The sequence below is a fragment of the Cataglyphis hispanica genome, chromosome 4 (genome assembly GCF_021464435.1).
Source record: "Cataglyphis hispanica isolate Lineage 1 chromosome 4, ULB_Chis1_1.0, whole genome shotgun sequence".
Taxonomy (NCBI): domain Eukaryota; kingdom Metazoa; phylum Arthropoda; class Insecta; order Hymenoptera; family Formicidae; genus Cataglyphis; species Cataglyphis hispanica.
The window spans coordinates 2,101,604-2,117,939 of NC_065957.1; the positions used below are offsets into that span (position 1 = coordinate 2,101,604).

The window sequence follows — 16,336 nt, forward strand, 5'->3', positions numbered from 1 at the left end:
AATCCTTGTATATCTATTTTTATATACATAAAAATGTATATGACTTAAAAATGTAGATGTTAAGAATAAAAGTTTTAAAGAGGCAAAAAAAATAGTTATTTTATCTTTATCATAATTGTTAACTAATGAGGAATTATTATATTACAGCAACCAGCGAAGGTTCCATACCGATGTACGATGGCGAGGAATTGTATATGATCGAATTGGACCAGGGAGACGGATGGACTAGAGTGCGACGCATTTCGCAACCGATCGAGGGCTTCGTGCCGACTTCGTACATAGAATGTCACCTGTACAACACTTAGCCACTTCTCTTAAGTTGTTAAAGGAATTACGCAACGCGAACTATTACGAAGGAGATTATTAACGAAGGCGCGCGCGACACGTTCAGTGCCGTTAAAGACTCGAAAATCTGTGTTTTCGTCAAATTGGCACGAGATACGTCAGCGGATTACAGGCCTAATCGATAGACGGAAAGGAAAAATCGAAGGATTCTTAAATTTGAGAAAAAAAATGTATTTAAGCATTTACAAATTTTGGAACTGAACTGTCAAATATCGTTTGCAAACAAGTAGACGTTGACCAGAAAGATATATCAACGAATCGTAGCCTAGGATTCGCAATCTAAATAGAACCCCAAGGATCCGCCGAAACGAATTATCGCGTGCCAATGTCCTCGGTGAAATCACGAATGTTGCATGAATTACCTTTAACACAGTCTTCTTTCGAGGGTTCCTATTCAATCGATCGATCGACCGATCGATCGGAAAGGAACGAAAGAACGATATGATGCGAACAAATACGCCCCGCTTTGTGATCAATCAATCTAAGCGCAGTAACGTTAGAATCGAGCTCATTCTTGGGCTTTATAGGTCTTTAAGAAAAAATTTCGCCCTTATCCGGATTTATTTAGGATGCCGCAGCCCTTTCTCATGTATGTACGAAACTATTAATAATAATAGTTTGTTAAATAATAATTATATTCTAGCAATTATTTGTTGAATAGGTATATTGATAGTGAATGTATTATTTAAAGTTATTCTCGTCCTAATCGTGCGATTTCATTTAAGGGATCGCGGCGGCCCTTCAGCCTTTCCCGAATTTGGAAATTATAAGTTGATATTAATGGCTGTTAACTATTAATTAATAATTACGAAATTAAATATTGCGCTTATATTATTATTTATCGCGGGAAGAAACTTTACGCGCGAGAAAAGCCATGATGGCTCTGCGTCTCTTTACGCTCGGTTAAAATGTGTCAAAGTTAATTAATTAATGATATAATAATAATTATTATTAATCTCGAAAGTTTTTATTTAGAAATACTGTATCTCTCGTAGACTGTGTATTACGTTTTACTGTGTAAATAAATTTTTTTTTAATTTTAAAATAATAGTCTTGTACGAAGGGCTTGCGGTGGCCCCAAGTCAATTTACGGCAGGAAACAGAATCCAGGTAAGGGTCGAATTTATATATCTGTATGATAGCGTTATGTTCAATCATATATAAATTCAGTTGTACACAATTGTGAGATGACACTTTTAATCCTTGAGCAGATGCACGAGTGGAAATAACAGAGAATAAAACAATTTAATTATTAGATTATTTTATTAAAAATCGCTAATGAATCGACCGAGTGACGAAAATTACATAGTGCAATATTCTGGTTAGAAATATAAAAGACTCCTCTATCCAAACTGAAAACACTTATGATAGTTTTGGGTATCGCTTCAGTCAATTGGCGGCTACTTGAAGATTAAATCGCCAAGTCTCTTTCAAGAGATTTTCTTCAATGTCAATGGATATGACGGTCCTTAATATGATCACGATTTCTCGAGACATGATGTTCCCTTTTCATGTAGCTATGCACGAGCAAAACATTTAACAACCTTGTTAAAGAAAGTAATCGTCTTAGTAATAATAATTGCGCGCCTCGCCTACTCGTCACTCGTAAGTTAATAATGACTGTATTGTAACCGTTGTTGCACGAGAGAAGTGTTTTATCGTTTTTTTCATCATAAGAGACAACCAACTGCTTTATGACTCAATGTCACGCTGAAAGAACACGAGATTGATCTTCGCTCGAGTTTTGTCATAGCTGTGTGAGTTAAGCAAAACTGAGAAACTTTTACTCGTAATCAAAATTTCCAAGAATTTACGTAAGGAGAATTATGAAAGAAGTTTTCGAAATTGTGACATCAACGGAATTTAAGAATAGTAAAAATAATAAAAGCTAATATCCATATAATAAATGAAATTCTACAAAATAAACGATTTATATAATCGTAATGTCTCCATATGTATTTCTAATTTTGAAATCGAAGATTTCTAAAAGATTTTTGATTCAACGATCCGTGAATATATGACTGAGAATCGAGAATTTGAGATTTCTGTAAAAAATAAAAGATCGTTAAATTTAGATATCTAAAATATACCAGAATTTATGAAATTGAATTTTCTAAAGAATCCTTGTGATAAGATTCATCAATTCATAAATCTTTGAATTCAAACATTTAAAGATGGAAGATTAACTTAAAAGCATGTATAATCGAGAACCAATGAAAAAAGACATTTGAGACGTATAACATTGATTTAGCAAAAGTCCCAATAGATCGATAATATATCGCGTTTAAAAAATTGCCTGAATGTGAATTCAATTAGCGATAGATTTATGTAAATATCGCCAGGGATATATGGAAGTGCGAGCGAACGAGACGAGAGTGCCAGAATCGGCAGCGGACAGGGGAGGGTTTTTCCGTTGCGGACAGAATTAGATTTTTAAGACTTCAGATATACTGCAGCTGTGTTCGTTACAATTCTTTAAAATTATTTAAAATAAAATTGTCATTTGCAAAAAACATAACGACAAATTGACGCAATTCTCTAATATTTTCGATTATCGAAGGATGTAAAATCACGTCAACTTGTCGTTCTATTGTTATTACGACATTTCTTTATCATATCAGATACTGCCGAAATGGAATAGAGTATCTGTAAAAAACACTGAATCTTGAAATTTATTCTAGAGATGTATGTGTTTCTGGAGAAAAAAGCCCGCGCGTATGCGATTGTGAGAATGTTGTCCTAATTTTGCGAAATTCGGGAAATCATATAGCCGTATTTTCTCGCGCATTTTGAATGTACATGTATATATTATACATATATAAATATTATATTTGATCATCACAGAGAGGGAAGACGTAGCTTCATTATAACCAGATATATGCAAGTACACGTATAAATATGATCGATCGTTCATTTGAATCATCTCATGCATTTCTGCTCCGTTCATTATCACGGTTGCTGCTTCCGATTCATTAACGGCGAAAATGAGGGAACTATCCGATTGTTAAGATAAAATAACAGGTTGTCTGTGCGCCACGTTTAACTTCGTGTTCTTTCTATGTATATTTTGTGATTTTTTTTCTACGCGAACAAGTATTGTAGATAATTCTGCGACTCATTATATATTTTATTATTATTTTTATTATTATTATTACTATTATTATCATTATTATTATTACTATTGAAAAAATACAAGTACTAAACCAATATATCTGTTTCAGATACATTTGTGGCTAATATTTATGCCTTTTGCATCCACAATCCTTTCTTATGATTTTATTAATATTTTTCTTATAGAAAATGTATGCTTAAAATACTCGAGTAATCTCGTTTCAGAGAGAGAGAATTGCATCTTGTTTCGTAAGTAGTTTAAATTTTACGATTTTATTACTATATAAAAATAAAAAAAATATATAAAAATGATAATTATTAATTATAAACCATGAATATAATATTCCTATTGTATGAAAATACATCGATATTTTTGTATATTTCAACAAAATTTTTAACAATTTTCATACTATATTAATTAACGTTTGCCAATTATAATATCGCACGAATTAGTATTTAGAAAGTTGTAACTGAAATATTAACGATAGTAAATAGTTAGACATATAGTTAGATGAGTATATTTATTTATAATGAGGGAAATATGTTTTATAAAAATTTTTTAATAAAAAATATACTCTATATTTATATAATGAAACTACATAATGAATTTAACTTTGTAAAAGAGAAGAATTAATTAAATATTTAATAACATTAATTAATATAATCGGAATTATAAGGCAAAAAGTTTATTCAAAATACAAAACAAAAATATATATAGATAAGAAAGCAATTTTGATATTATTTTATTAAATACTCGACTTAAATTGCAAAAAAATTATTTTTTTTACGTGTTTTTCGAGACACTCTGTATACATGTGGTCTATTTCAATGAATCAAGGTAGCGTTCTATAAATGCGTGTACCACTTATGTTTTCTATTAATAAATCGTTTTTACATCGTATGTGACATATATATATATATATATATATATATATGATATATCAAAATTAGCTCTCCTTTTTCGGTCGTTTATTTTGTATATATAATACAGAATGTGTCAAATTTATAACGACTCTAAAATTGTTTATCTCTGACTAAAATCCTTTATCTGGATCCATTGACACAATTTCTATTTTATCAAAATTCTACATATAATATATTTATGATATACATATATTGTACAAAAAATTTATAACAATTTATATATCAAGCATTGCAAAATATTGAACGAGCATAAAATTTAGTGTTGATAATTCTTCGATTTGCAATGTGAGTTTTTTTTTTCATGAGAATACAATTATGACTTAAAATACAAATTGCAATATAATAATAATAATAATATAGATATAAATATGTAGACTAGGAACAGGTCTTGCGAAATATGATTTTAAAAATACGCTCTCGTACTTTTTGTGCTGTTATATTACGATGTCTCACACTCGTATTCAAATTTCTATAGAATATTCTGAGAATGTAAACTATAGATAAAATAAAACTATAGATTTAAGGACACAATAGTTTTATGGATTACGTTTTCGCAATTAAAAGTTTTGGAAATCAAGGATTCATAAATTCAAAGAATTCGTGAAATTATTCAGGATGCTATAGATAAATTCGAGAATCGACAGAATTATGTGTCTGTAAATCTCGAAATCATTTATTTATAAGAAATTGACTAGAGCAAAAGTACAGAGAGAATAAAACAAGTTTATTATTATAAACGTGCTATTTGGTATGCGCGTTATTACATACGCAAAATGCGTGCAATTTCGCGGGATTTGCAAATCTATGTTTCTTCATAAGACACCTAGTAACGTTAAACTGTTTAATCGTACTTCTGTCGTAATTCTTGTTATTCCATCGTTATTAACACCTTTGTACTCGCGAAAGATATACAATCTTATAAAATCTTTTCTATTCGAACGTCATCAATACGTGAGACATTAATCTTCTTATGCTCGAGTTATAAATATGTATAAAACATAAAATACGTTGTTAGAACGTAATGTTTGCGAAAAAGTCCAATTCTTATTTGTGTACAGTATTTCATTATATACTTTATGAATATATGTAATAATGTCAAAGCACATGCAAAATTATGACATTTTCCCTATTATATTATATGACACTCGAGTGCAAAATATTGTGTTAGACAGATTGTATTACACAATGTGTATATATAAATCGGCAGTTCATAGCAATAAATTGTCCGTAAATCATCGGACACGAGTTACGTAAAAATTACAATCAATACAATTTTCATTTATGATAAACGATACATTTTTCAGAGAATCCCAAAAAATTTTCGTTGTGTTACTTAACTTAAATATTTCTTTAAATCTTAAACTCCGAGGATTCACAATTTTTATAGATCGCATAAATATGAATTAAAAGAAAATTCAAAGATTCGAGCAAATTAGAGATGTGACGTTCAAAAATTCAAAGCTGCCGATACTCTGATAGCCACGTAATCAAGAATCCAAGAATTCTTGAATTTCTTCATTTTATTAAAGTATATATTTAAGTACCACAATAGAGTCGCTCGTGATTCGTATTGCGATAAAATCTAAAAATCCATGCGGTATAAAAGAAACACAGAAGGATCAATCGATCTCGATCACGAGATCGATACAATTGATTCACGATAATTAAATACAAATCGCTAGTGACATTTACAAAAAGTACAATCGGATCGCTATGATTAACGATCCGTACCCGTTATCACTCAATAGGTCCTGTACAAAATATATCGATTCTACTTCTAGCTGGCGAAGTCTCTTGAGCAATCTTCAAAGAAGATAAGGTCGTCAGCATCCACGAAACCGCTACTCTCGCGCAGGAAACGATTTAGACGTTCAAGTCTTCCCAATCCTCGATCTGCCGAGGACTAAGCTCAATTCTGATTCCAGATAGAGTACGCAGAAGGTCGTGCAATCTTGAAGGTAACGGATTTGCCTGCAAATCGACCAATTCCAGGACGGGCGCGTGCCTGAGTCTCTCAACATCGACGTCTGCGAAATCAATGAGATATATTTAACACGAGATTAAGAGAATCCATAAGTTCAGGATTCTGGGAATCCCTTCTTTTACATTTTAATCCTTTCTCATTTATTTGTAGCATTAGAAATTGAATTTATTCACGCTCACTTATAGCGAATTGAAAGGTTTTTAATGCATCTGATATATTTCTGATACACTGTAATACTATATATAAAGCGCTTCTCTCGAAGAATGATTTAGGTGTCACAAGATTTGCTAATGATTTGATGATATTCGATATCGATCTCGGATGTAATGATAAATTTATCGATACTGACCGATAATAAAATTGTTGTTGGCGAGGAACCGTTTGAGCTGCGGTATCCGCCAAGCGACAGGTGGTAGAGCGATGAAAGTATTGTGCGAGATGTCGAGTCTCTCCAGCGCCTGCAGCTCGGCCAATTCCTCCGGCAGCTTGCTCATTTGATTGTGACTCAAATTTAATTCTGCGAACAATGCGTACAACAAAATGCCTTGTTGAGCAACGAGCAATTTTCCGCGAATGTTTCTCACCGAGAACGCCAAAGCGCAAATTTTGCAAAAGTAAGACTTACAAGAGATGAACGGCATAACGAGATTATCCCGTGCAGCTAATCACTCACCGGTAATTAGCGAGAACTTTACGGCGAACTTTGCTGGGATCTTTGTGATCACGTTTCCGGAAAGGTCGCATGTCTTCAGCTCCGTGTGTCGCATTAAATGATAGACAGCGTCCGGAATTTGCATCAGCTGGCACTCTGACAAGTCTAAAACAAAAAAAAAATGGGAGAAGATAAGATCTCCAAAAAAAAAAAAATAAATATAAATTGAAACTCATTAGTCATTAAAATTAATGTTATTCAAAATGTATACAATTATAAATTTTTGTCAGAATTTTATATTCAAGACTTATAACAAAATTAATTAATTCAACATAAATTTCAGTAACAAACTTTGAATTTTTTAAAAGATATAATAAAAAATTATTTATTCCACAGAGTCTGATCTCGCATTTTGTAATAGAAGTGCATTGCACAATTTTTTACTCATCGAATCAAATAGAAACGGCACAAAGTCGCTTTTTTAAAAATATTAAATTTTCTGAACATTTTATATTTCATAAACTGACAGAATAGAAGATAAAACTTTTTATATGATTCAAAGTAAATTGAGATGGCATAATTTCTCTGTGCTTAGGTACCGGCAGCATCAGTCGAACCTTAATAACGAAATTATAAAAGTATTCTATCATCCAAAAAAAAAGACGCGGAACAACACTAGTCACGGTGCATCGTGCCTATGATGGGTTGAAAGTGCTACTTAACATCGGCCGCGCTGCGTTTCACGCTTTCTCCAACGCGATTTTCAGTGCGGAAGACTGTCGACACTGACGCTAACTCGATCGCGGCAGCCGAGAACGTGTTACGAAACAAACGTATATTTCACGTTATATATTTATCAATCATCGCGTTTACATTAATAACTATGAGGCGCACAATTCCGGGGAAATAATGAATAACGGAATTGTGATTTGCTAATCCGACAAATAAACATATCAATTTGTTCCTTCCCAAAATCGAGCAAAAAGAAGTCGACGTGTACGAATTTATAACATACAAAATAAATAAGAAAAGAATAATATGTTATATCCTTCCTGTTCATATTCCATTGCTTACTACAAAAAATATTATTTTATTGCTAAAAAGGGTAATTAATTTTAATTTATTTTTCTTTATCTTCATTTAAATGTATAGTTTCCTTCTATCAACTCTGTATATATATAGTAAGCAAATGGAATTTATATTTTAATTTAATTCTTATTAATATATATAAACTGATATATATATAATCTATATGATCTTAATTATAATCTATATAATTATATAAGATATATATAAAACATAAAATATTTAAAACAAATAATATTCTCTCTCTCTCTGTTACTTGAATATAATATGTATAATATTTTTCTGTGTATATGTGATGTGTGAGAAATTATTGCACGATATAATTTATAATAAAATTTATAATAAAAAGGGAAAATTATCAATAAATGTGGAAAGAAATTTATTATAAAAGCAAAGATTTTTTTTCATATTTTTTATAGTTTTATTACAATATAATAACTATTCAATTGTATTTAGTGTCTAAGAAGTGAGAGGTCACTAAAAGACCACTATATGCATTTAATTCAGCGAAGAAAGACATGTGAAAATTGAAACTTATAAACTTGATGTGAAAAAACCGTGCAATCACAAATTTCTTCAGATTGATACTATGATACTATTATACTGCTCGTAATTTTCGTAATTCCTGGTGGTTGTGCACGAACGCGAAACGAAAGTACATACGCGAAAACTTTGGACATTTGCGATTAATTTGTCGCGTATTAAATAATTCTTCTTGCCAAACTTTAATAGGGAATAAAAAAGAATCCACGCTTTCACCGAATCCCGCAATTTACCAAGGTTCTCGTTCTCCTGCGCCTCCTCGCAACGCAGAATCACTCTCGTCACGGCGTTCGCCATCTAGCCCGTCGCCGCACTGACTCACGGCTCCGTCTGCTTGTCGGAAACATTTATTTCTGTGCGTGCTCTCCGAGATAAATCTCGCCACCTGGCTGATCATCATCGTCGCGACTCATTCTTTTAGAAATCGACGAGAGAATCCGTGGAAATCGGGAAAATGCGAAATGCGCGTCTTATACTATTTTATATATCGATTTCAAAGATCAATTTAAAATATCACATTTTGTAAATAGTTAACAATTTTTATCTAACTAAAATTTTTATGATTTTTTAAAAATAATACATGGCAGGATAATAAATGTGATAATTGATATCGAATAGTTATTTGTTTTTTATGACATTATTTGTTTTTTTATTGTTTTAGGAGAAGATGAAAGATTTTTTAATCTTGATTTGATAAAATTCCTTTTTTAGAAGAGATAATGTCTAAAAATCTTTGTGTGATTTTTTTTTTATCAAAAATTTTCAGATATAGGAGTGCAAGCTCAATGAAAAATCTAAAGGAGCAATCTTAAATTATTTAAATTCCCCCAAAAAGCTTAAAAAATTTGTTCTAAAAAAGTTCTCTTTTGACTCTTTAAAATTTATTTTCATTTTTTATTTTATTTTAATTATTTTATTTTATTTTAAATTTCAAGTAATCACAAAAACAAGTACTTGAGCCCGAAATATATTCTGTTACGAGACATTTTATATAACTCGCATAAAAAATAAATTAAACAAGGATGAAAGTATGAAAGTTATGTTGTAAAATTAGTCTGAAAGTTACTTTTCATTATTGCTCCCGTAAACGTGATTCATTAATATGCATGGAATCATTATTTTCTTTCTTTTGCCACAAAGTGGCAAAAATAAAAAAGCCCGATAGAGAAAGAGCAAGTTGCCGTTTAAGGTCGCGAGATACCCTATATGGAAACTTCTCGCGTCTGCGTTTCTGCGTCTCCGGAAAAGTCCTGTATCTCAGGATTAGCATAGGACCTTTCGCAAGCAACGCGCATATTCTTATGTTAGTGTCTCGACTATGTAATAATAATAATTTATTTTGTTACATTATTCATTGCACAATTGAAGATATTGAATCTAATTTAATCTTATATTCCAATTTCAATTTTTTTTTAATCTGATTTAAAAGGATTGCTTTTTGTATTTAAAGTTTAATTTTGATGAAGATTTGAAAATTTAGCAATATTCTTATAATAGAAAAAAAATATAGAAAAATAGAATGCGATTAATTAAGAATAAAAATTTTTTCAAACAATGACAGACCCAAGCTTTGTTAAACTAAATTATATTGAAGCACAAAAAAAATATTATTGTAGCTTTCAATCGTACATGTAAATGACAATCATCAACACATCATGGTTACAGAACCAGAAAATTTATGACTCAAACTTGAAAGAATCAAGAAACTGAATAAAAAGGCCTGTATTAGCGGAGATTTATCGTTAACATTGTATTTTTTTGTTTCTCTATTCGTGCCACACAATATACATCCCGTTTTTGATATATGAGACTATGAAATAATAAAAAGACTTTCGAAGAATACATAGGTGCAGGCTCTTGGAATTCAGAGTGCGCAGATCGGCATTGCCAAGGCTCCACTTTACTATTCCGAGATCGACCTTTCGCATGTGCATCGGGTGTCCCGAAGATATACACGCGCGCGATCAGTCGAGCCAGTCGAAGATTACCGCTCCGCGATGCTCGCGATATGTGAGAGGGAAAGAGACAAAGACCGGACGCGTGTGTTGGGTAACGCAATGTTTATCCAGTCAATTATCTATGCCGGAGAGTTACGAAGCGAGCATTTCACTTTTATCCGAGCTGATGCTCGAGAAACGCCACCTGTTTATTTATCCGTTCTCATTTAGCTCATTTCCATCAGGAACTTCATGTCAGCTTAATTATATTATTTGATGCGACAAGATCTCGCGGCTCAGTTTACAGATAAATCTACACTCTTGGTTAATTTTCAAATTAATTATGATAAATTACGTTATATTATGCCTACTTTAATTTATCCTTGTTATACTTTATTTTATATAAAATATACACCAGAACTTTTTTTGGTTTTTATATTAGTTTTTATATTAGTTTATTATTTCTGTCACATTTTTTTTCTCGTTATAATATAATTTTGAGTTTGTCTTTTTAACTTTATCAAGATTAAATTCAATTAATAACATTGAGAGGATAAAGCGGATATGTTCTCCATACACTATATGATCACTTTTACGCGATCCGTACTTTCTACGGAACTATGCTATAGCTTTTTTTGTCAAATCGTAGTAAGAGATCGTAACATATTGGTATCTCGGCAATCATCGATCAATTTTCCGTTACTTATTTCTCGTTTTTTTTTCTATGTATAACGATAATGTTGCATTTGTGAGAAAATATCGTATAAATGGCGTATCCGCAAGAAAAGAAAGTAGGAGAGTTCATTAGCCGTGCAAAGCAAACTGAATCATCGATATCATATCATCTAATGCATCAGATAAGATTAGGGATTAATGCGACAGAGAATTTAACGCAAAAACGCGTCGTTAGGATTTACGATCCTTTGTGATCATGCACTCTGATAAGTAATGTAAATATATCGTAGAAAGAGCTTATTGTTAGATTTATAATAGAAATTATATGTCTAATTTCAGAGATTCATGAAACTATCATAAAATATTTAATCAAAGATTTATGATATATATATATAACTTTGTAATATTATAAATCTTTACCATCATGAATCATTATTGCGATTGACAATGAAACTTATCAGTACCACGGATTATATTCATAATCAGATCTTTGATACTAAAGATTTTTGATAACATAGATTCCCTGTACGCTATATTTTTTTTATTATCACTGACCTTAGGTACTTCATTTAAATTCAAAAGTTAAATTTGCGAATAATATTCATATCCATCTATACACAAATGTGCTTTCAAGTTTTTATCACAGATCGTTATTAATTTTTTCACAGATTCTTGATTCCGCTCCAAATTCGAGTCATAGATTTTCAATTTTTGGTAGAACTTTAATATTGCATTTTTTTGAGAGAAATTGAGCCCATAAATTTATGATTTGACAAATATTTGAATATATATTTTTTCAATGAGAGATCTATATCTGTGTAAAATTTCAAACTTTACACAACTCTTTTCAAATCTATTTTTTTTTTAAACAATAAAAATCTAAAAAAGACTAATGATAGGAAGATAGAAGTTATCTCGATTGAGGAAGTATATTGGACATATACACATATGGTATTTATAAGCTCGGCTACCTTGATGAAATAGTTAAGCATTTCCTTCGGACAACTTCAATTAGACACCGGTAATGTTACATGTTATTAATAAATATATTTAATAAATAATATATTTGTCAAAAATCTGTCAAGTTAAAGATTTTCTGTCAAACATTTGTGAAGTCAATATATAAAATTGTGTGTGCTCCAGCATTGAAACTGACAGTGCCAAGAAATTTAATAGATGGTTTAAAACATTTCTAGAAATCTAGAAAAATTTTTAAGTTTTTAAAGAAATTTTCTTTAAAAAATTCAAGACACTTTTTTTCAATGTCGGAAGAACTTCTTCAAGAAGTATTTTAGGCATCTAAGAAGTTAGCTAAGATTCAGAACGTTCTTTGTACGTTTGAACAAAAAAGATGCCTTTTAGACATTCCTGTGACTGTTCGACCTACCTAAATTACAGTTATCCTGGGCTTCTTCACATCGTGAAACTACCCTGATGATCGCGCGACCGGCAAGCTGTACGCAGACTGCCATCGCGACATTTCTCTCGCCTTGTTCCTGCGAGATCTGCTGCACGGGTTCTTCATTGTACGGCGGTTTCATGATTCCTCACTTCCGTATTACAATTTACAGCAAAAAGCGCGCGAATGTCGTTGAATTTGTCGTCGAAATCAGCACTGATCCTCGCAAACTTATCGAAGAACAGTTCACCCTTGTAGAATAATTTTTTTCAATCTCTTTCTTTTGATTCTTAAGCGCTACGAGGACATTTTATAAGCTTCACCTAAATTGTTATCCTTTTTTATATTGCACTGGGTATTAATTCGTCGCTGCGAATCTTTTCACTATCAAAGATTGAATGTCGGGATCAGGAATTTGATTAAAACAGTAAGAAGCGTGCTTCTTCAAATATCATCCAAATGCGAAAAGATACAAATTTTTCAATTTCTTCAGCGTTTACTAGAACACAAGTTCTTCAAGATTTTCGCGGATGTAATTCATTTGAAGACGACTCTTTCTCGAAGAATCCTCGATCTCGCGAGTGAACTTCAGCAATTTCGGCCGACTTCCTGCGCGATTTCCAAGAACTCTGCGGAAAGTCCTCGGTATTTCAATGTACCTGAAGACTATCACCGACAATCGCTTCAGATGACTCGAGTTCGACACTAGCCCGCACGCGGTGCACGCGGTGCTATTTAAGCTTTCACTGATTCCCCCGCCATCAGGGAAGCGTCTCGAATCAGCTGATTACTTTGCGCGTGTATGCGACCACTACTGTCTCTCTCTTTGTTTGAAAACAAACAGCCAGGTACTACGCGCGACGCGCAGACTGTCAAATTCGACGTCGGGATTTCCGCGTTAGAATCGCGTTAAATTGTCAAGGTTTTCCTGCTATATCAGAGTTTCTTTGAGATTTCTTCAGCGTTTTCATTTTCTACACATACCCGAAAAGACAAAAGCAAAAATTATTAGTAAATAAATTATTGTTTAAAGATTGGAAAAAAGTTAATAAGTTTGATGCATTTTCCATCGTGTTAAAATTGTGACAATTTTCTTATTACATTGAGGGTCTTCAGGATTTGTCTTTTTAAGCATTTTTAAGATTTCTAAAATAGGATTTTTGCGTAGTATTTTTGTCATGATTTTATTATAGCCTCTTTAAGAAAAAAATCTTTAACGATAAAATTACAAACAGACAGTCAGGAGAGTCAATTTTAATAAAAGCTTCAATAAGACTTTTAAAATCTGCTTAAATTTCTCTTTTTTTTTAATCGTCTAAAAAAATTCTTCAATGTACAAGTAAGTTGTCAAAAGTTGATTTCCATTTGACAGATGCATAATCAAATTGTATTTAATATAAAAAGAGAGAGATTCATAATATATAAAGAACTTAAGAATTTAAAAATACTGAAAAATTCATCGAATTCAATTTTCAGTTTCGCTCTGTAAAATGTGATTCATCTCGGTGTGGCCACATCGCAATTACGAGCTGAAAAAGCATCAAGTCATCAGGATTATATATATATCGGAACAAAAAATCCCCAATGTCAGTCTTGACGCGCATTGAGCTTTTCAACTACATAGCTTTACAAACAAAGAAATTTTAACATAGTTTTTTTTTGCTACTCACTTTATCACTTTCATCAAGAATTATTTTTTCATTAAAGATTTCATTTAAAATATTTCTTAGTTAAAAACACAATATATTATAAAATTATTGTGTATACATATAAATATATAATATTTATAATTAATCATATAATATAAATCAGATATTTTATTACGTTCACCGCCAGTATTATTGTTTTGTAAAAATTGTTTTGTAAGATAATAAACAACATATAATAAAAAATATATTTGGCAGAAAGATTTAAAACGCGCCATAAATATTTATTATTCTCACTACGTGCTATTTAGTTTACTATGCGCAATTCGGGTTAATATTTCGGAAATCGTACCAAATGCGTCACTATATCTAGCTGTAATATTTCACGTGGATATGTCTGGAAAAATTTGCGAAATTGCCAAAAGTGCCACAGCTTCTCGCAGCACAAAGCGACTCGACAACGCATTTAATTTTAGGTCACGATCACGAAGAAAGAGAAAATCGACTACCTTTAACTGTCTCTGTTTTTATAGATATCCGCAAATCTCTATTGTCTTATCTCGTCGCTTTATTTCACATAAACGAACGTACATTTTATCACTTGAACGTATTTATCTATCTATATTTCTGTGTGCGTTTTTTAGAGATATGATAACAAGAATTTTTTTTAGAAAAATCTGATTATTTTAAAGTAAAAGCCAATAGATATGAATATAATTGATAATTTATTTTCCAAAGTAAAATTATCCTAGAATGAAAAGGTAAATTCTATGAATGGCTGAAGATTTATGAAAGATGCATTATTGATGAGACAATTCACAATTAATGAAAGATATACCAATCAAGATTTGGATAAAGGTTTTTTTGGATCAAGATAAACACATGCATATTTTTTAAGCTCACACAAAATATTACAAAATAAACAAATGTTGTAAGGACAAATTTTTTGGATATAACAAAGTCAAGATTTGAAAATATGTTCTTAAAAATAATTCATCTTGTTTTTTTTTAAATAAAATGTGATAAAGTTTATAGTGTACACTGTATATATATATTCCTTTTTCTTTTTATTCTTAAAAGATGGACTGTCTTTATACAAATATACGTGTTTTGATTTTTTTGTCAACTAACAACATATAATTCTGGATATTAATAAATATTCCACAAATGAAAACGATTAAATTATAGCTAGTTTGTAGTATTTTCTGTAATTTTTTCTTTCGTCCTTATTCACATTTAAACGCGTGTTATTTTTAATTGATAACAGTCTCGTCTTTAAAAAAAAAACAGAATAAAAAGAATATGTTCGTAAAGCAAATTTTGCTATTGTCTGCAATTTTCCACGAGTGTTTTCTTTTCTTTCCTCCGTTAGAGGACTTTGCTCTCCATTCATTTGTGAAGCTCAATGTTCAAACGAGTAAAATGTTTATACGGTTTCACGATATGCTTGGCCCGTGGCCAGAGGATACTGCGCGTGCATCTTTGCCGACAAAAATAGACAGCCACGGACCAAAATCCCCCATGACTTCTTCTCTTTTCGTCGTTTTCGTTTCCTCATACGATACGTAGAACGTGCAATGATAAAGACCAGAGCAGGGGAGGATTTGATGGGATATATACATTCGCATGAGATATATGCATCTAAGAGAATCTGTATTACAACAAAGTACTCTTGAATCTTAAGAGACTCACAAATTTCTAGATTCTTGAATTCATGAATCCTTAGATTGCTAAATATTTATAATTGTCAGATTGTATGTAAATATTATTTATTTCAGAACATCGTTAAAGATTTCTGAGACTTTCTACTCATCTCTTCCTCGGAAATTTTTCTTATATGCCTTTTCTTGGATACTTAAAATCTGATATTCTCTCGATTATATAGATGTTGATATTTATATATATTTAATCTGAATTTTTTAATTATATTATTAATAGAGATATACAAGTATTTCTAAACTTTTAAGTTTTTATTAAGAGCCCAATATACTTTAGAGAAAAAGATCGATTTTTTTTTAAGAATTTCAATAGGAT

The 16,336-nt window shown here is 31.2% G+C and overlaps 2 protein-coding genes across 7 annotated transcripts in view; one reads left to right on the forward strand and one right to left on the reverse strand.

The window, feature by feature from the left end:
• Positions 1-3,552, forward strand: part of LOC126848610 (formin-binding protein 1-like) — a 34,500-nt gene extending 30,948 nt beyond the window's left edge. For all 5 annotated transcript variants that reach the window (XM_050589614.1, XM_050589616.1, XM_050589615.1 and 2 more), the window contains one exon: positions 148-3,552. In XM_050589614.1, the coding sequence (XP_050445571.1) occupies positions 148-305 (158 nt within the window). In that variant the 3' untranslated portion in view covers positions 306-3,552. The remainder of the gene's footprint in view (positions 1-147) is intronic.
• Positions 3,553-4,408: 856 nt separating this feature from the next.
• On the reverse strand, positions 4,409-13,357 carry LOC126848623 (leucine-rich repeat protein soc-2). Of its 2 annotated transcripts, none has more exons than XM_050589634.1 (4): positions 12,645-13,357; positions 7,038-7,181; positions 6,714-6,881; positions 4,409-6,407 (listed from the first exon to the last, which is right to left on the reverse strand). In XM_050589634.1, the coding sequence occupies exons 1-4, from the start codon at positions 12,796-12,798 to the stop codon at positions 6,244-6,246; spliced, it is 630 nt and encodes a 209-aa protein (XP_050445591.1). In that variant the 5' UTR covers positions 12,799-13,357; the 3' UTR covers positions 4,409-6,243. The 2 variants fall into 2 exon arrangements, with proteins under 2 accessions (XP_050445591.1, XP_050445592.1); XM_050589635.1 differs by lacking the exon at positions 12,645-13,357 and adding an exon at positions 8,879-9,014.
• Positions 13,358-16,336: the final 2,979 nt, after the last annotated feature.